Source organism: Pelodiscus sinensis, chromosome 24 (genome assembly GCF_052426305.1).
Source record: "Pelodiscus sinensis isolate ZL-2025 chromosome 24, ASM5242630v1, whole genome shotgun sequence".
NCBI classification, from domain to species: Eukaryota; Metazoa; Chordata; order Testudines; family Trionychidae; genus Pelodiscus; species Pelodiscus sinensis.
The window spans coordinates 10043792-10064481 of record NC_143075.1 but is presented as its reverse complement, the minus strand read 5'-3'; the positions used below and the strand labels follow the sequence as shown (position 1 = coordinate 10064481).

The 20690-nt window shown below is 42.3% G+C and overlaps 1 protein-coding gene across 1 annotated transcript; it reads right to left on the bottom strand.

Moving 5' to 3' along the window:
• Nucleotides 1-1704: 1704 nt before the first annotated feature.
• On the bottom strand, nucleotides 1705-19651 carry UBE2J2 (ubiquitin conjugating enzyme E2 J2). Its single transcript, XM_075906103.2, has 7 exons — nucleotides 19435-19651; nucleotides 11950-12080; nucleotides 11655-11695; nucleotides 9763-9865; nucleotides 9492-9630; nucleotides 8674-8754; nucleotides 1705-5237 (listed from the first exon to the last, which is right to left on the bottom strand). The coding sequence occupies exons 2-7, from the start codon at nucleotides 12078-12080 to the stop codon at nucleotides 4953-4955; spliced, it is 780 nt and encodes a 259-aa protein (XP_075762218.1). The 5' UTR covers nucleotides 19435-19651; the 3' UTR covers nucleotides 1705-4952.
• Between the last annotated feature and the right edge of the window lie 1039 nt (nucleotides 19652-20690).

The following is a 20690-nucleotide window of genomic DNA, read 5'->3' as shown; positions in this document are numbered from 1 at the left end:
GCTACATACTGCTGGCATTCCAAGATGCAGATGTGCCAGGGGTGAAAGTAACTTTCATTTCTTAGTATTGTTTTATTGCAACCCCTTCCCCCCAGGGCAGGAGGTTGGAGGGAATTGTAATACAATAATATCTGAGAGAAATTAAGTGTGGGATGGAATAGGGAGGGGCCTCAAGGCAGGGAGTTGGAGAATTGAGGTGTGGGACTCAGGACAGGAAATGAGGATGTGGGGGGGAGGAGTGCAGACATCAGAAGCGACTTGCGGTGTGTGGGGATCAGGGCAAAGAGCGTAGGAATGTGGGGGTGTAGAAGTCAGGGTTGGGATGTGTGTGAAGGGTGCAGGAATCAGGGATGGGGGTGAGTGGGGAAGGCAGGGGGATGAAGCCCCCGATACACATACCAGGGTTCCACTTGCTTTTCCCCTTCCTGTCACGGTCAGGGAGCAAGAAGAACATGCACAGCTTGTCTATCCCTAGCTTTGCCCAGCCAGAGAGAAGAATGCAGCAAACTGCACTTTCCCCTTGTTCCCTGACAGTGACAGGAAGGGGAACACCAAGCAATCTCCCTGTACAAATCTCAGAGGGATGGGAGAGCTTCAGCCACCTCATCCCTTCTAAATGATGCTGGGGGAGGGGAGGCTTAGGGCTGGGTCAATCTCTGAGCAGTGTGGGGACATGCCTCCAGCCAGCCCCACCTACCTGCCTGCCTGCCGCTTAATGCAGCAGCCTGCAGGAAAGTCCTGGGAGCTGGGCTGGGAGTGCACCCATGCACCCCCTGCAGCCGAGCACCCAAGCCAGCTACCTCTTGATGGAGCAGCGCACTGGAGGCAATGGCTTAGTTCCACTTCTGGATGTGACAAAATAGTTTGTGTAACCTAATGTTAATTTGTGGCTATTATACTTCAAGGTTAAAAGTGAATCAGCAATATGAGATGGCACTTCCGCATTTAAAACCAAATTAGTTATAGTCAAGCATGAAGCACAAAACTGAGGTGGCTCTACCTTATGCACAGAAAAAGCAACAAATTTCTTTTGGCAGAAATTCACTGAACTGAAGTAGCTGCTTAACATTAATTCCTCTACTTCATAAAAGCTAGTGCTCCTGAACAGCATGTGTCAAAGAAACCACCTGAATGAAGACACGCACCTGTTTTTCCTAAATTGGTTCACTGAATAGATCTTTTCTTGCAAAGTCATCATTAAAAATAGCATGCCAGATGTTTTGCCATTATATTTAAGTGAGGATGTTGTCATCAGCAGCTGTTTCCTCAGTAGCAAAAAGAAAAAAAAAAGCCATCTTTGCCTTAGTAAGTTTTCCTGTCCATCCAACATCTCCAGTTTTAAATTCTCCCAACATTCCCTTTCCCAAAAAAGTCCCATAGAAAAACATGCATTTTAAACATGAATAGTTCTGTTTTTATTATGAATGGATAACTTTACAATGCAGTCATTTCTACTCCTCAAAAACATGCTTAAAGTTTGCGGCCGAGGCATCAAGAAGAAGTGGTCGTGTAACTTCTGTGAAATGAAGAGTGGGGAAAAATTGAACTACACACAAGTCCAAAAACTGTAATTCTGAAAAATGTAAGACTACAATTGAGATGTCTCATGATCAAAGACAGGTGCAAATCTTTCCCCCAATTGTGCACTGCAACTGTACAGGACTCTAAGGAAATGAAGCACAGAAGTGAAGGGTCAAGACACCATTTGTTCCAGTATGATGCACAAAAGGACAACTTTCAGTTTTATTATGTCATTAAGATAACACACTGCCTCAGGGCATGAATTCAACATTTTTGCATGGCAAAGAATGATTAATTCCATCTACTGACTTTGGTAACAAAATCAAAGTTCGGATACTGCATACCATAGTAAATACTATTTAAGTTCACTAAAACCTACACAGGAAGGGATAAATATTCTGCTACCAACGACAAGGGTGTATACCAAGGGTGTGTTGGGAGGGTGCAGCAAGTCAGCTAGCTTTTCACAGATGGCCCCGAAAACCACTGCCAAATCTTTCCATCCTTCCTCAGCGTGTTGAAGAAGAAGAAGAAGAAAAAAAAAAAAATCACTGACAGAAGACAAGCTCCACTTTAAAAAAAAAATCAATCTTTCAAAAAGAATGCAGCATAGTCAGGGTTCTATAAATAGCATAAATTTTGTATTCCCAATTGAGGCACTTTTTTGAAAATGGACTCAACCTTCAGATGCCTAGGGCTAACTGCAAGGCCAACTTATTGCCATGAAATAAAAATGGTAGATATTTGAACAACATCCTGTCCTATTGTTATTTCACCTCCAGTACACACTAGGGATGTTAAAATAGTTTGGGGTTTTTTTTTTTGTAAAAGTGTAACTGCTGAAGTTTTCAGCAACCTGGCTCCCCATGTGTGCTGGTTCCCGCCTCCTCCCACCGCTCCGCACTACTGCTTCTGTTTTAGATGCAGCGGTGCAGCAGGCGGCTCCCCAGGAGCTGGTGCTTCCAGGGAGCCTGCTTTAAAAGGTGGCTCCCCATAAGCACTAGCTCCCATCTGCTCTCCCCTCACCCTGTGCTGCTGCCTCTGATACAGAAGCAGCAGCAGGGGCTCACATGTAACTGTGAAGGTTAACTGATAAGCCCAGGCTCATCGGTTTACCGTTTAAACACGCTCACTGTCCCAGCCCTCGTACATACATTCACACATGCCCTGAATGTACCACAGCCTACTTCACTTTGCCGTCATCTACATTCCTGTGGCCCAAAGAGCCTTCATGAGAGAAAGATGCACAATCTTAAACATCTGCCTATAGGGAACGACAATGGTAGCAAAAGGCAGCATAATGAGAAGGCTGAAACAGATTTCAGTATTACAATGACATCAGTCAGTTCAACCTTTGCTACAGAGCTGTTTGCTTCCCAAACCAGTCTTTAAAACCCATAATTGCAGAAGAAATAAGACATTTCTCTTTCTCAAGATGGACAGGACTGAACAGTTTCTCAAAACAAGAGCTACAACCAGAGCCTCTCTTTACAGGAGCAGATTAAGCACATACAAGAGGCAAATTAAAGAGCAATTCTAAATAAAAATTTGATTAAAAAACCCAACATTTTAAACCATTTATAAATACATGTTTTAAATCAAGCCCATCACATGCTCTTTCCCACCTCCAAAGGTCTGTTGTAAGATGTCTTCAGTCCAGAGCTATTCTGTTAGTTCTGCAAATCCATACCTACTTCAGAGTATTGATCACAGCACATTTTCTGATTATCTAAGCTACATGGCTCATGGGTTTAACACGTTGTATACAATCCAAAATTTAAAAAAAAAAAACAAAAAAACAAAGAGAAGCAGAAAAATCAAGCATTAAAAACCTTCAAAAGAAAATAAAACGAACAGCCCCGATAAAATGCATTCTTTAACACTTGAGGTAACATTTACTGGGCTCTTTAGAACATTTAACAAAAATATGAAGTTGGGTGCAGAGCTTTTCATTCTGCCATCTTTTTGCAATGTTTATTAGATTGTAACAGAATATTTCATTTGCTGGGTAACTAAAAATCAATGCCAATTTTGAAAGACACAGTAAGATTGCCTTTATAAGAAGTCAAAGCATTTGGGTCATAAGGGCTATCCCTTAATTGCAATGTTTAATAAGGTATGACCTGTAAAAATAGCATTTTTGACAGTAAACTACACTAATAGTTTTAGTGCATATCCACACAATCACAACCTCATTACCACCAACTGGAATGTAATCATTCAGAGGTCATATGCATGGGACCATGACCAATACTTTAATTTAATAGAAGCAAAGGGGCTTCTATAATTCAAGCAAAATAAGTAGTATCTCAGAATAAGGTATTTCTGAAATGGAATTTGAAAACTGGGTCAAGTAATTTAAATGGCTTGAGTTTATTGCAATTAGTAGCACTTCAGAGGAATCCACTAGTCTGAAAAGCTGGCTCAACATTCACTCTCCTTTTGCTTTCCTCATCAGGCCTGGTGGGGCAACGTCATTTCACTCACTGAAAAACTCAAAATCTAAGGAATCCAGGGATGTTTCTTCTCAGAATATACATTTTTCATTACACTTTGCAGATTTTTTTAAACAGAACAGTGATAAACATGTTTTCTTTTTCAGCATAAGTTGTTTCACTGCTAAGTCACAGTAACTTCCAAAATGGAATATTGTAATTAAGCAAACAAAACCAAGAAGTGAAAACAAAAATTACTTACGAGCATCACCACTAAATGCATTTGAAATATTTTCTGCGTACACATGGTTTTCAAAGGCCGGCAACTGCATTTCTTGTAGCCCAAATTAAGCCCTCTTAAATGCTGTGACAATTTAGATTAAACATATTTAACTAACACACACAGTGTTACTTTCCAACTCATGTAATCACTGTTACTGACTACATATGCAATTATATTCATTCTCTATTACAAAGTGAACTAGCTGCTTTCTGTCACACCAATGTTCACATTAGCCAAGCTGTTCAGAAGTACAGTGAGGAAACTTGCATTTTAATTTTTCTGTATTTGTACAATTGACTTTGCAAATGAAATTCTCAACAGAAAATGTATGCTGAACTTGTGATATGCATTTTCAAGTGTCCTATTTTAAAAATTGTTCCATCTGGTAAAAAGATTTAATAACCTAAGATTTTTAATTTCAGAAAACAAGGGATGAGTGCTATAAAAAAAAAAATCAAAGCATTAGAAATGCCAGTTTCACATCACTAGTGCTTTGACTTGCTAGTGAGCCACTTAAAACTGTAGTGAAGACAAAGGAACTGTCTTCCCTTAGAAATTATACCTGCTTCATTTTCCAGACTAAACCCATGAGCCAACCAATATTACCTGAATCATGGTAGCACAAATATTTATCCCAGTCTCAAAGTCTGATGCCCAGAGTCCCGCTCATTCTGCAACTACCACTAATTTGGTCTTGACTTCTGTTATGCTCCTCATTCTTGAGCTATGCTTCTCAGTACATACTTGACTGTGTAGGCAAAGGCTGCAAAACCAACTATAACAAACAAGTTCGCCAAAGCTCCTCCTAAGAGTCCATGGTTACGATTGGCCTGTTGGAGACCTGGGTGATTGGCAGCTGCCAGTGGAACGTGCCCATTAAGAAGTGGTATCCCGTTTTGACCATGGTGTGCTTCCCCATCAGGAACAACATCTGGTAACGGGAGGGGTGGGGGTCTGCTATTGAGCTCTTCTTGTGCTTTCTGTTTTTGTTTGATCTCCTGGAGGGGAAAAAATGACAGGGATCATTGGAAGGGAAGAGGATTAAGTTTCCTGGCAAGTCATCTTATGTTTTTTCAAAAAGTCTATCCATGCAAAGCGAGTTTGATATTGAAGATATTCCTTTTCAATGTATATCCAGGTGCAGCTCCACAGAGAGAGCTTCTTGCTGTTTTTTATCCATAATAAAGTTAAAAGATGGAAGGTCATATTGTTGCATAAGTCCCATCTAGTCCTGGATTGTTGCATACACTATATTTTCTAATGCTCTGCATCACTCTAAACTATTCCACAGAGTAACAAGCTTCACTATTAACAACTTTTCCATAATATCTACCCTCAATGTTTTTCTCTTAATATAACCTCAGTATTTATTTGTATTCATTTAAACAGACCTAAAAAAAAAAAAAACTTTACATTCTTTGGAGGTTTACACCTTCAAATATTAGCAGATAACTATCCCTAGAAGATGTCATAGTTGCTATTTAACCAAACAATATTGAGTTTTAAATGTTCACTTCTACATGCGGTTCAAAATTTTCAATTTCAATTTTTTCAGAAATTCTTTTAAAACTCTCTCTCCACATTTGCTACTATAAAGACCCTTGAATGGGAAAATGTAATTCAAGTACTTTCAAAGAGTGCCAAATAACTCCACAATTCTCAAAGAACTGAAATGGAAGAAAAAGGCATCCTCAAAGCATTGTCTCAAGGTTAGGAATCAAGTAAATCTTTTACAAGTTAAAATGTAGAGATACGAGGGTTCTGACAACAACATTATGGCAGTAGGGCATCAAACTGCACTCTGTAATCATTTTGGGCTTATCAGGAAGAGAGTTAAAGCGTGAGGAACAGTGGGCCTCATGTTCTCTGGTAACTCTGTTAGCTGATTTATAGGGAAAGCAGACTCTAAAGGAGAGGTGGGGAGCCTAAGGCCTGGGGGGTCACTTGACTGGATCCAGCACCCAAGGCTCTGGGCTTCCCTCCCGACCCTGCCCAGCGTTGGGGAGCCTGCACTGGTGCTCCAGCCTCCCTACCATCCCCCATGGGACTAGAGCACACAAAATCTAGTAGGCTGGGATCCTCTAGGCTCTGGTGTGTGAGGGGAATTTGGAGAGTGTCTTTCTCCTTCTCAGTCGGAGTCAACATCAGAGAGGGTTTGGTTTTCTTTCTTTTTTTCCTTTTGCTTCTCACTTACGAGCGGCCCCCGTAGCCTATCAAGTTACTTGCCTATCGTGCTAATAATATGCTTGTGTAAATTTAGATTATTTAGGTAATAGTTAAGAGCTGTAATGTAAGAAATCTGCTAAAGGCTGGTCTGTAGCACAATGTGCCCTGCCTGCCCAGTTCCTCAGACGGGAGAGTGGGAGGCAGGCGTTGCAAAACTGCTCTCGGCATTCCCGCAGGCCCTTTGTGTTACCTTGACTGATGTCTGGGTTCAGTTGTAATACACTAGGCCTTATATCTGCCCATTGCAGTTTGTGAAGGCCCACTGAATACTAGCACTCAGCTCCTTGGGAGAGGGGGGGGCTTTGCTATTGACCCGCCTGGGTACAGGTCCGTGCCCTTTCTTAGCAGGGGCCAGGACACGATTGTAAATAAGAGTCTAGCAAGAGCCCCAAATTAGTGGTCCTGCTACTTGTACCTGTCTGTTTTCATATGCTGCTTGCCACCCTCCATACAGCCAGCCACAAGCCTGTTGGTGCCATGCACTCACTGGGCTGTGTGGCAATCCAGATGCCATTAGGCACAGGAGCAGCATGGGTGCAGTACTGCCCAGCCCAAGGGCTGTCTGGTGAATTGGGTTCCCCTGCAATGCAATGGCTCCTGCTCTAGGGTGTAATAAAACAGTTCAGCCTCTGAATGCACTTTCCAATGAGTACCATGTCTGCATTACAGCCAATTAGAGAGCAGGGTTGCACTCGAATGAATAAAACACACACAAGCTCACAGTCCAGGTCAAGTAATAAGGTGCTATATTCTATCCGTTCTGTAACAGGCTGTTCACAAGATCAGCAGAAGCTGATGTTAGCAGATTTCCGTGGTTGAGACATGGTCTCACCCAGATACCGGTGATAATTTATGTATGGTTTCCTGGGACTGAAAAGGGGAACGTATGTTTGGGACCTTTTACCCACATACTATGGTAGGAAAAATACCCTCAGACTCAGCAGATGCATCATTACATAAAAGTCTCAAAATAACTGGTTCAGGCTGAGTTAAGTAATCAGGACACAGAATACGACAGATAGCCACAAAGGCTCAACGCAACAAACTGACATATATGATAAGTTGAGAGCAATGATACACTAACCAACTGGAAAAGAACACTTCAGCATTAGAAACATCCCCTACTGAATATGCATCAAACATGTTACTGTCAGCGTCACTTAGTATAAAAGTGGAACCCCAGCCTAGGAGCGAGAGGGAGGAGAAGATGTCCTTGGAAGGATCATAATGACGGACCCTGAGATGGGGAAGGTGAAGATAATGGAAAAAATGATGGGCTAACACTTAAGATTGTTCTAGAAGGAATGATGTAAGTCTATGGTATGGAAATATGGATGTACATTCCCTATCTTATGAAACTGGGGTGTTTGACAACTGTGCTAACCATATTAATAAACTATATTTTTAAATATACAAAAGTTTCTACACTGTGAGAGTTGCAGCTGTGCACATCAGGGTTTCCAATCATAGACTAATTGTATACTGGGCCTGATCCTGGGACAAAGAACCTATCAACCCTAAAGGTGGGAAATTAGAAATTTAAACGTAATCTTAGATCAAGCAACACCCGGGACCCAAAAAAACATTCCCCACCCCGCTCTAAAGCTTCAGTCAGACTAATTCTGAGGGGTGGAGGAAGCAGTATGGAACCTATACAGATGTGTAATGGAGAACTAGCTAATCAAGCTCTGAAGTCTTGATTGATTTTATGCACTGTTTCAAAAGCCCTAATTGAACATCTGGAGCAACTGACTGATTATTCTATCCAGAAGTTCCCTTTGTGCCTGTGAATAATGCTAACAGCATTAACCAGCCTCACTTTATGCTCCACCATGTTTGCATACAAATTACAACTGCCTTTCCTGTATAAGTACAGTAGGAGAAAATACTTTGTTCATTTTCTCCCTTTTCTAGCACATCTACAGTGGGCATCTGGAATTTGTCCTTACCTAAATATTCAACTTTTGATTCTCCAAATGAGAGGCCTTCACATTTAAATACAGAATGTTTTACACAGAGAACCATGTTTTCCATTTTTGTACATTGAAAAATCCAGTTCTTTTAGAGGGGTCTCAAGTTAGATACCCAAAATTGAGGAAGAGTGACCAGTATCTTGAAAATCTTGGCCAATTAATTTGTATAATTTGCATATTTATACAGAGATAAAATGTGAAAGCCAGAAAAAAAAAATTAAATGAACTTTCTTACCTCCACCACTTCAGGGAAGAGCTCACAAAAGACTTTATCTTTTAAATTAAATGCTAAACTTTGTACAGCAAGCTGTCTTTTCTATCGAGGAAACAAAAAAGGATCATTAGCTTGAAAATTAAAATTTAAAATACACATTAACCATAAAGCATATGGAGGATATTTCACAAGAGAATGCTAAAAAGGTACTAATCTACCACTTCCTAATATCTGTAGCTATTTCATCATTAGGAATATAGGCTCAACAGTAATGACTTTCTATAAACCCTGCTCTTCAGAAGCTTATAACTTCATTTCATCTGAATGCTTTTTCATTCTGTCACTGCCCAATGGTGATTTTTTTAGGAGTTTGGGGGAAACAGGAAGAGGAGGAGGGGAGAAACAGTCCAACAAACATAGCAGCTACATTTTACAGAGAATCCTCACTACAAAACCGTCAGAAGGTATGGTCTAGAAAGGTGCATAGAAGAAAAGGTTGCCTGGGATGTGAGGGCTGACCTATTCAACAGAATACTGAGTTCCAACTAACCTATTAATAAAACAAATAGGTCAATGTAAAAAGTTAGCTTTATAATCAGAAGCGGTGGCACTTAAGTTATATTTCCCACCTGTAATCCAAACCCTTGACTCTATGTTCTTTTAAACACCCTCATCTTTTCATCATCCCTATGACCAAACTCAAAGGCAGAGCCAGGTTTAGAACCCAGAAATGCTGGATTCCAGTCTCGTGCATAATCACTGTGGGGTGCGCAACATATCCTGACCTGAACAAAAAAAAAAAAAAAAATTAAATTAAAAATGTAATATTAGTTGCTTACTGTAAATTCTGAGGTTTCTATGCTGCCCAATGTGGGGCCTTTTTCCACCATAAAACTAAGAAGGCCTGTTAAGATTGTTGAGACTGACCACGCTGGATTCCATGTATCAGGATGGAAATCAGTGATTGAAAGACACAACCTTTAAAAAAAAAAAAAAAAAAAAAAAAACAAGCAGTGCACTTTATTCCTTGCCATTAATTAAAGGGGGAAATTATGCATACATGATACTTTAACTCTTGTTTCGAAATTTGTATTAGAAGAAAATCCTTACCTTGTATTACATTTAAATCTTCCATTAGGAGTTATCATATAAATACTAGGAGGTTTAAAAGGAAATTCTCTGGGGAAAATTAGTTTTCCATGATAATAGCCACCTGTATTGTACAAAAAAAAAAATTGTTTTGCACTAAGGAAACACTTTCCTCAAATACTTGTAATGTTATGGCATATAAGATTTAAAAGAACTTTTACTATATACATATGCCAAACAATTTAAAACTGATCTGGCACTAAGTACCTTTGGGAAAGACATATTTTTGGAAGTACTATTATTCTGTCAGTGCATATAGCAAGCAACGCTTTCTAGTGAACAAGTTCTTATTTGATCTACACGGGTTTGTCCCTAAATGTATTTAAACATCATGTCTGCACAAATGGCATGGTTTTGCCTACTAACATCATACTGATCATTCTAAATTGGAAAAATCAAATTTCAGAAGCCGATCTTTTTCGGGGGAGGTTTGAGTATACAGTGAAATACAGTAAAAGCTTTGTTATCTGGCATTTTGTTAGCCAAAAAACCAGAACTGACCCCAGAGAGTTAAAGTTTGAATTTAACAGCGTACTGGATGGGTTGCAGCCGTTCCTGGAGAGGAGATTTCCTCCTCCATTGGGGCATAGCCAGCGAGGGCTGCTTTGTTATCTGGCACAATCAGTTAATTGGCAACCAGCTTTACCCTGGGTGCTGGATAACAAAGCTTTCACTGTATTATAATTAAAATTAAGTAGAGCTGATACTCATCCTCTCCAGGGTTGATAATTGGGGAAAAAAAGGCGTATACCTCAACTCTAGGAAGAACAAAGTACAGGCAGTCCCCGGGTTACGAACAAGATAGGGACTATAGGTTTGTTCTTAAGTTGAATTTGTATGTAAGTCGGAACTGGCTCCAGATTCAGCCGCTGCCGTTGCTCTGCCCCTGGCTTCCTGGAATCAGCCGCTGATCAGTTTCAACAGCGGCTGAATCTGGACTCCTGGGACAGAACAGCTGGGGCACTGCTGGGTACGTCCCCGCAAGACTAACCCGGCAGCACCCCAGCTGCTCTACCCCAGGCGTCCCGCAGCAAAAGCTTGGTCTGCTGGGGGAAAGAGGGCGCACTAGCTGCACCCCCCCCCCCCCCAGCAGACCAGGGAGACCCGAGCAAAGCCACAGAGGCGGGGGACCCCGCCGCCTGTGCGGCTTTGCTCCGGGGCCAAGGAGCAAAGCCGCACGGGCAGCGGGGTCCCGCCACCTGTGCGGCTTTTCTCGCCCCTCCCTGCTGTGCTGGGGAGTCCCCCCCAGCACACCAGGGAGACCCGGAGCAGCTTTTCTCGCCCCAGAGAATGCAGTGGCGGGACCGCTGCGCTCTGGGCGGTCCCGCCGCCCGCGAGCTCCGGGGCGAGAAAAGCCCCGTTCGTAAGTGCGGATCCGACATAAGTCGGGGACTGCCTGTACTCAATAACTCAGAAATAAGTTTTATTAGCCAGTTTTTTTGTTTTGAAATAAAAACTGTCAAAATTGGGCTATTTTTAACACTGTTCATCTGGCTAGCTGGGCACTCTCTACTTCCCAGATGTGTGACAATTGCTAAAAATCAGATTTCTTTAAGCAAAAAAAACTAAGCGTGTCACATGAAAAAAGATAATAAAGAACTGTTCTAAGACTTTGAGGAACACTAAGGGATTTGTTAGAATTCCTTGGTGCTACAGGGAATTATTTGAGGACAATGCAAATACTATCACACAAGTCAAAGGCAAGTGTTATAGTTTTATAAGTAAACTGTTGCTTTCATGAATTAAGAACCACTTTTGTTATATAAAAAGACCCATTCCTAGAGTTATGAACTCCTCATCAAATATAGAGAATATACATTCTGTTCATGCTTTTGCAAAAAGTGAATGTTTACCTTCATATGGAGTCATTTCAGGTCCTCGTACAACATAGTGCCTAAAGGAACAATGTAATTTTGTATTAGAGGAGGGACACCCAATATCTTATAAGTATCAAATTTCCAAAGGGAAGACAAATCATAAATGGGTTTACCACCTCAGCTCAGCAGCTTCATATTCTCCCCCCTTTTACTACCCATCACATCAAAAAAGAGAGGCCAACACAAAAAGGAAGGTGTACGTGAAGCTCAGATGATGACCCAGATGGTCTGGGTTTCTATGTTTGTAGGAATAATTCATTCTGATTCTTACCATTCAAGGATATTTGATGGGAGGGGTTCAGCACAGATATAAGGCACTGGATCTTTTTTAATTCGAAGGTAGTCCTGCTTAAGTCTCTGTGTTGCTGTTGTTGGTGCTCTCTTATTACTGTTGTTGCTCATCTGTTTTTTTAAATAAATTTTAAACAGACAATCTCAGTATAAGCTTAATGATAACACTGTTAATGAAAGCAATCTCCCCCAAACTATACAATGGTCACAACTTGTTCTTGTTGACTCAGACAGATTACAGGCAGAAAACTAAACTGCCAACTCTTCCTTACTTTCTGATCCAGAAGACACAATGCAGTTAGTTCTGTTTATACAGGTGAATGAATACAAAGACTAGTTTGAACAACGAACAGAAATGTGAAATGCTATGTTACGAGATAGAACCAAACAATTAATCTCCAGTGCTGAGAAATAATTCGTTTTTCATCTTTATTTTTTCTAAGAGGGGGGCAACTATGCCTCTAAATGTTTTTAAACTCTGAGCCAAATCTACTATATACAAACAAATTGTATTTATTTATATATATTCTGGTAGCAACAAAAGGTGCCGCCAACCTATTCTGTTAGATACTTTTTTGTAGTCTATATTTGTGTGCTGCCTAACTCAGACAAGACAGATATAGACAAAAAAGTAGCTTGTCAAAAAATAGTAAGTTTTTTTCCCAGTTCCCCACTGCATAACAACATACATAACCTCCACCAATCTCCCATTTCCAGCTGTCAGTCAACCCCAGTAGGAAAACATCTAACCTAGCCTTAAAACACTTTTCCTTTCTAAACAGCTAGTTCTCCAGTGATTTTCTTCTTCTCAGACCTAATAGCTTTTTAAAAGAAATTCCACTCAAACCTCTACATATGATGGATTCTTAAATATCAATATCACCACATCGTATGCATACTTGGCAAATTAAGAACATCCTGTTAGTCAGTCACTCTCCAGAGATAATTATAGAATACTAGAACTGGAAAGGATCTCAAGAGCTCATCAAATCTAGTCCCTGTACTCATGACAGCACCAAACACCATCTAGAGCATCCCTGACAGATGTTTGGAGATATTTAAAAGGTTAGACAATGGATTCCACAACCCTTGTACGCAATTTATTCCAGTGCTTAACCACACTGACAATTAGGAAGTTTTTCCTAATGTCCAACCTAAACCTCCCTTACTGCAATTTAAACCCATTGCTTCTTGTCCCATCATCAAAGGTTAAGGAAAACAATTTTCCTCCCTCTTCCTTGTAACACCCTTTTAAGTACTTGAAAGCTCTTGTGTCTCCCCTCCATCTCTTTTCTACACTATAAAACCCAATTCTTATAGGTCTTCCCTCATAGATCATGTTTTCTAAACCTTTAATCATTTTTGTTGCTCTTCGTTGGACCATCTCCACATTTTTTCTGAAATGTGGTGCCCAGAACTGGACACTAGGGGTGTGAATGGGTATCAATTAACCATCATCTGGAAACAGCGCTCTCACTGTGCGTTAACGTTTAACTGGTTAATGAATTAAACAGGATTTTACATCCCTACTGGGCACAATACTCCAACTGAGGCCTAATCAGCGCAGAGTAGAACGGAAGAATGACTTCTCATGTCTTGCTCACAACACTCCTGTTAATGTATCCCGGAATCATGTTTGCTTCTTTTTTCCGCCCCAACAGTGTCACACTATCGACTCATATTTAGCTTGCAGTGCACTATGACCACTAGATCCCTTGTAGCAGTACTCCTTCCTAGACAGTCGCTTCCTATTCTGTATATGTGAAACTGATTGTTCTTTGCTAAGTGGAGTACTTTGCAATTGTCCTTATTAAACGTCATCTTGTTTACATTAGACCATTTCTCCAGATCATTTTAAATTATGACCCTATCCTTCAAAACGCTTGCAATTCCTCTCAGCTTGGTATCATATGCAAACTTTGTAAGCGTACTCTTTATGCCATTATCTAAATTGCTGATGAAGCTATTGAACAGACCCGGACCAAAACTGATTCCTGCAGAACCCCACTTGTTATGTCCTTCAAGCATGACTGTGAACCATTAATAACTACTCTCTGAGAATGGTTATGCAGCCAGTTATGCACCTACCTTGTAATAGCTAAATCTAGGCTGTATTTACCTAGTTTATTGATCAGAAGATCATGCGAGACCGTAATCAAATGCTTTAGTAAAGTCTACGTATATCACATCTACTGCTTTCCCCCTTATCAACAGGACTTGTTATCCTATCAAAGAAAGCTATCAGGTTTGTTTGACAATTTGTTTTTTATAAATCCATGCTGGCTGTTACCTATCACCCGACTATCTTCCAGATGTTTGCAGATGAATTCCTTAATTATTTGCTTCATATCTTTCCTGACACAGAAGTTAAGCTGACCGGTCTGTAGTTTCCAGGGTTGTTCTCATTTCCCTTTTTATAGATGGGCACTAGATTTGCCCTTTTCCAGTCTTCTGGAATCTCTGTAGGCTTCCTTGACTTTCCAAAGATGATAACTAATGGCTCAAATACCGCCTCAATCAGCTCCTTGAGTGTTCTTGAATGAATTTCATCAAGCCATGGTAATTTTAAGACATCTAGATTTTCTAAGTAATTCTTAACTTTTTCTTTTCATATTTTAACCTACCTTCTTTTCTTTAGCATTCACTATTGTAGGCTTCCAACCACCACCAACCAACCTTCTTGATGAAAACCAAAACAAAGAAGTCATTAAGCACTTCTGCCATTTCCACATTTTCTGTTATTGTTTTTCCCTCTTCATTGGGCAATTGGCTTACCCTGTCTTTTGTCTTCCTCTTGTTTCTATTTGTAAAATGTTTTCTTGTTACCCTTTATGACTCTAGCTAGACTGAACTCATTTTGTGCCTTCGCCTTTCTAATTTTGCACCTACACTTTTTTTAATATATTCATCCTTTGTACTTTGACCTAGTTTCCCCTTTAATTCTTTTTTGATTTTTAGAGAATTCACAATCTCCTGTTTAAGCCAGGGTGGTCTCTTGCCATGTTCCTATCTTTTCTACACAGTAGAATAGCGTGCTTTTGAGCTCTTAAGAATGTCAGTTTGCAAAACTGCCATCTTTCTTCAATTGTTTTTCCTCTTAGCTTTGGTTCCCATGGGACATTACCTACCAGCTCCGAGTCTGCTATAGTCTCCCTTCTTGAAAAGCACTGTTATTTTACTGTTCTCCCTTCTATCATTCTTTAGAATAATAAACTCAAATCATTTCAATATCACCCATGCTGCCTACCACTTTCAAATTCTCAACCAGTTCCTCCCTATTTGTTAAAATCAAATCTAAAACAGCCTCCCCGCAGTAGCTTTCTCCACCCTCTGAAATTTAAAAAAATGTTTGCAATACATTCCAATCATGGCTCAGAGGTTTCCCTAAACATTAAAATCAAGCAGAGAAAACTACTACCTGATGAGTAGCAGCCACTGATAGACAAACAAAGATACATGACATGAATGGTTCTGTATTATATAAAACACCTTGAAAAATCAATCTGGTTTTGTGCCAGAGTGCTAACTGCACAGATTGTGATGGCTGATACTCTTGACATGCTAAGCACTAGATCCGCACAGCAGGGCCTCTATTCTGCAAAGCCACTAGAAACCTTAGTAAGAGACACTGTGCACGTGAATTAGAGGACAGTTTTTATAAACTCTTGCATATCTTTTTGTACTTTGATTTTAAAGTAGTCTCCAAAATAGAAAGAAAAGACAGTCATTTTATGACTTTTATAAAAGCTAATTAGTGTGACAATGTATAACAGATCTATCTTCTCTCCACACAATGTCATGTAAAGATTAGAAATGGAAAAATAAAAATCTACACTTTCACTGAACGCAGTCTGTTTAAAGTTGAACCTCTCATCATTAGGAGCAAGGTTTTTAGAAGCTATATTCCTCAGGTGTTTAATTCATTCCTTGATTCACTATGAATTTAAAGCAAAATGAATTTTTTAATGCCACTTTACATGTCCTCGGATGCACATGCAGCTCATACTGAAATCAAAGATGTTAGTAACAAAGGGATAGAGATGCAGCCGTGTTAGTCTGGTCTAACTGAAACAAAAGGCAAGACTATGCAGCACTTTAAAGACTAACAAGATGGTTTATTAGGTGATGAGCTTTAGTGGGCAAGACCCACTTCCTCAGATCAATTTGTGGAAGGAAATTGGCACAATTATATATACACCAAAGTGATATATGTGTTCACTTTTTTTTTGATTGTATCACTTTGGTATATATGGTTGTGCCAATTTTCTTCCACAAATTGATCTGAGGAAGTGGGTCTGGCCCACGAAAGCTCATCACCTAATAAACCATCTTGTTAGTCTTTAAAGTGCTGCATAGTCCTGCCTTTTGTTTCAGTAACAAAGGGAAGTGTCATGTCTCTCTTGGGAAGTACAGAAGCAACACCCCCTTTCAACTAACATCTCAAGAATATATATCAATTAAAAGCCTGCCATTCAACTTTTTTCATACAACAAAAATCACAAAATCAAGCATGTCACTTGGCCTTATTCTTGCAAATTTGACAACTTTTATAAAAAATATGAGACAGTGCTCATTTAATGTTACGGTAGACAATTAACTAAAAAAACCCAAAACACAAACAACTTTCACTCTTTATTAAGACCATATTAAGACCATATTATTAGATGTGTTAGGGATGTTAAAATTAGGTTAATTTACTAATCAAGTTGCCAATAGAATTTGTATCGACTAATCAATAGGGCAAGGCAACTGACTCTCTCTTGCTCTTGGGACCAAATCCCACTGCAGTTCTGCAATTTAAAAGGCAGTAGGAGCCGAGCAGCCTGCCCCCTGGCTCCTACTGCCTTTTATAGTGCAGAGTCGCAGCAGGGTTTGGACCTGGCACGGGCCGGGACTAAGCCGGGCTGCCTGACCAGCCAGAAGAAGTCTCTGCCTGTAGCAAAATACAGGACTATGTAGCACTTTAAAGACTAACAAGATGGTTTATTAGATGATGAGCTTTCGTGGGCCAGACCCACTTGAGTTCACCACTGGCAGAGACTGCTTTGCGGCAGCCTCGTCTGGCCCACCCCCAACACTGAGGCCTCTGACAGAGCTGGCTTCCCCCAGCACTGGCTCAAGAAGTCATTCTTCTGCTCTGCGCTGATGAAGCCTCAGTTGGAGTACTGTGTCCAGTTCTGGGCACCACATTTCAATAAAGATGTGGAGAAACTGGAGAAGGTCTAGAGAAGAGCAACAAGAATGATTAGAGGTCTAGAAAACATGAGCTATGAGGGAAGACTGAAAGAATTGGGCTTGCTGAGTTTGGAAAGGAGAAGGCTGAGAGGGGACAAGATAGCAGTTTTCAAGTATCTAAAAGGGTGTCACAAGGAGGAGAGAGAAAAATTGTTGGACAAGAAGCAATGGGCTTAAACTACAGCAAGGGAGGTTTAGTCTGGACATTAGGAAAAAGTTCCTTACTGTCAGGGTGGTTAAACACTGGAATACATTGCCTAGGGAGGTTGTGGAATCTCCAGTCCTGGAGATTTTTAAGAGCAGGTCAGACAGACATTGTCTAGACGAGGCTACTCAACATGTGGCCCTCGGCCCGTTTGTTTGCAGCCCACGGTGCAGTTTGGGTTGATGCAGGGCTCAACACAAGGCCCATAGGTGGGAGCCAAAACAAAAAAGTAGTCAATATAATGGTCTTCTGTTGATGTGTGTTTTAATAATTAAAAGTGCTGTCATATGGATGGAAATCGGGTAAATATTGCATTTTATTAATATCAGCAGAACTGACTTAACATGGGGCCTGTACGTTGTGTAGTTTTGCCTTAATCTTTGTATTTTCATGCCCATCAGTGTGAAAGAAGCTATATGCATATATATTTGCAGGGCTCGCTGAGCCACAGATCGACCAAACCCTGCTCTTCCGGGCTGTAATCTACTCACCACGGGCGAGTAGATTACCTAGTTTGTCAAGCCCTGTATATCTGTGTGTATATACAACCACACTTAAGCTGCGGCCCTTGGCATGTGCAGTGTCATTGTGGCCCCCAGAGCTTCCAAAGTTGAGTAGCCCCAGTCTAGGTGGTGTTTGGTGTTGCCATGAGGGCAGGGGACTGGACTCGATGACCTCTCAAGATCCCTTCCAGTTCTAGTGATCTATGATTATATCTTGTAAGTGGATTTCTTCATATGTGAATGCCAATTACAGCAAAGTCCAGGGAAAAACAGTGGTCAAACCAGTAAACTTCTGTTTTGGGGGTTATATCTTATGTATGAAATGAGCAGATAGCGCCCAGAGACTTTAACTGAAAAAAAGCTTATTCAACCCAGATGGAAAAAAGCAGAACACCAAAGCCAAATCTGCTAGTAAAGTGACTTTCACACTGCAGGTTTTCCCCTGGTAAGCAAGTTAAATTTCTGGTCCTGCAAACTGCTCCCCATGGTGTGCCTTATTAATTACAGGCTGCATGAAAGATACAAATTATACTGGAGTACCAAATATGTTTGTATGATATTATCATCTTCCTTGAAATTATCTCAAAGAGAGACATTTGTAGCTCCCTTCAGTAAGGAAAAAGCTTACAAAACTAAAAAGAACCCTATCTGGAATGTTTAAAAAAAATTCAGTGAGGCCAGCTTTTTTGTTTTGTTTTGAATCAGGCTTTCCTTTGTAATGTTTCTAAATAAGTTACATAAACATTTGTCTCTCTAAGCACCAAAAGTGGGAGTCCTGAAAACCCTTATTCACTTGGATACAGGGCTGCAGGGTCTTACCTGATGAATGCAGATTACTAAGGAGATGGCAACTAATACTAGATAACAAGTCTCGAAAATATATTTGCTTACAAATACTGCTTTTTATTTAAAAAATAAATCTAACCTGACCATTGCCCCTGCAAAACAATTTCCACGCTATACCCATGAGAAATTCGCTAGCATACGTCACTGCTCACCTAGAGCAGCGAACGTTCACCGGCAAGCGAGGCAATGAACACTCCCCAGCGAGGAGCATCCGCGCTGCGGCTGGTGCAACCCTCCCCCCGTTAGCCTCAAGTCCAGCCGCGATCCCCAGAGAGAGGGGGGGCCTCAGTCAAATCCGCCCAACACGAGAGATCCTGCCAGCGGTAGAGAACGACTGCCGTCCCCCTCCCCCCGCAGCCCATGCACAGGGCCCGGGTCTCCCCAAAGACCCAGCAGAAAGCGGGGCGCCTCAGCCCCGCACCTCCCCGCAGAGACACCGGGATGTGGGAATCCCCTCCAGGCCGGACACCCTCCAGGGAAGGGCCCTGCCAGGAGAAAGAGCCTCCCCCAAGCCGGACTTGTGCTCGGAGGGGGCAGGACGCAGCCCGTCGGGGCCGATCTCGCCCCAGCGGCGGCTCCGCTCCTCCCCCAGCCAGTCCCGCTCCCGCCCCAACAGCTGTCCGATCCCTCTCGCCAGAGCGAGCCGCCCTAGGCCCCGGCCTAAGCCCCCGATCACCTCTCGCTGCTCAGGCGGGAGCCGCGGCCGCTCCGTCCCTCGGGGAAGCTCTGTCCGGCGGCAGACGGCGGGGAGGGGGAGGGGACACGGAACTTCAGCCGGGACAGAGCAAGCGCCGGGATCCGGGTCCGTCCGCTGCCCCCCTCCGCCGCCGCCACAATCCAAGATGGCCGCCCCAGGGAGGCGGAGCCGGGTCCGACCCAGATTCCCCTTCCGGGAGGAGGAGGAAAAAGAACCGAGCGCGCCTCTCCTGAGCAACTTCCGGTTCCGGCGGCAGCACGGGCGCTGAGCCTTTCAACTTTCACCACCCGCGCGCTTCCCACTTCCGGTCTAGAGCAGACTTCCGCTTCCGCGCGGAGAGGGACGGCCCGGAAGTCGCTGCTTGTGGCGGGGCTGGGTGGTTGGGGTTTCGGCCCGTGGCGCGGGGAACCGGGCGGGGCTCTGGGGCGGCCTTTGCTGTGCTACTAGCTCTGCGGCTCCCCTCAGGGGCGCGTAGGGAGCTGCCGAGCCCCAGCCTGAGTCAGGACATGCCGAAGGGCGGGGGGGGGGGGGGGGTCACGCAGGCTCGTGAGTGGGCGGTGGCCTCCTTCATCTCCGTGGGGCCCAAGACTCTGGTGCCAAGACGGTCTCGCAGGGCAGTTTCGCTCACCGGGTTTGCATCCCTCGAATTCGCGAGCCGATGGAACCGTAGCAGCACATTGACCGGAGGGCTGCTTCATGTGCCCTGGCTTTAGTGCCTGTCACTTTAGTAACGCGGGTAGGAACGAAACTGGATGAAAACCAACAATCTGGCAGCCCTGCACGTGGGCAACTTGAGACAAAATCTCTGGCGGGCCCTGCATAGGTGCCTAAGCGTCCTTGTGTGGCCCTCAAGCCATAGGTTGCCCACCACTGCTGTAGGTCCTATATCAGAATTTAGGATTTTAGTCATTTAGGATTTTAGTCATTTTTTAGAAAAAGGTGTTAATTTCACTTCACAAGACTTCAGGGGCTGGGAATTTAAGAATAGCTCCTGATATGGCAAGACTTACAAGAAAATCAAAAGTGTTTGTGGGAGCCTGATGCATGATGATGGCTGCAGCATCATTTGTGCTAAGATACACTGGTATTTCATTAGGTTGGCCTTGATAGCTGTAACAGTAACAGCTTGCTTCAGTGTGCTTGTGTATTATTGTGTATCATACCAAGCTGGGAGGGGTTGTGACTGCTCTGGAGGATAGGGTCATAATTCAAAATGATCTGGACGAATTGGAGAA

What these genes read in the sequence shown, in the direction of transcription:
- UBE2J2 (XM_075906103.2), bottom strand. Translation starts at nt 12,080, where the DNA reads ATGAGCAACAACAGTAATAAGAGAGCACCAACAACAGCAACACAGAGA. An exon ending in TGAAATGACTCCATATGAAG is followed by an intron (nt 9,866 to 11,654) that starts GTAAACATTCAC and finishes TGTACAATACAG; the next exon opens with GTGGCTATTATCATGGAAAA. An exon ending in TCTTCCCTGAAGTGGTGGAG is followed by an intron (nt 5,238 to 8,673) that starts GTAAGAAAGTTC and finishes TTTCCCCTCCAG; the next exon opens with GAGATCAAACAAAAACAGAA.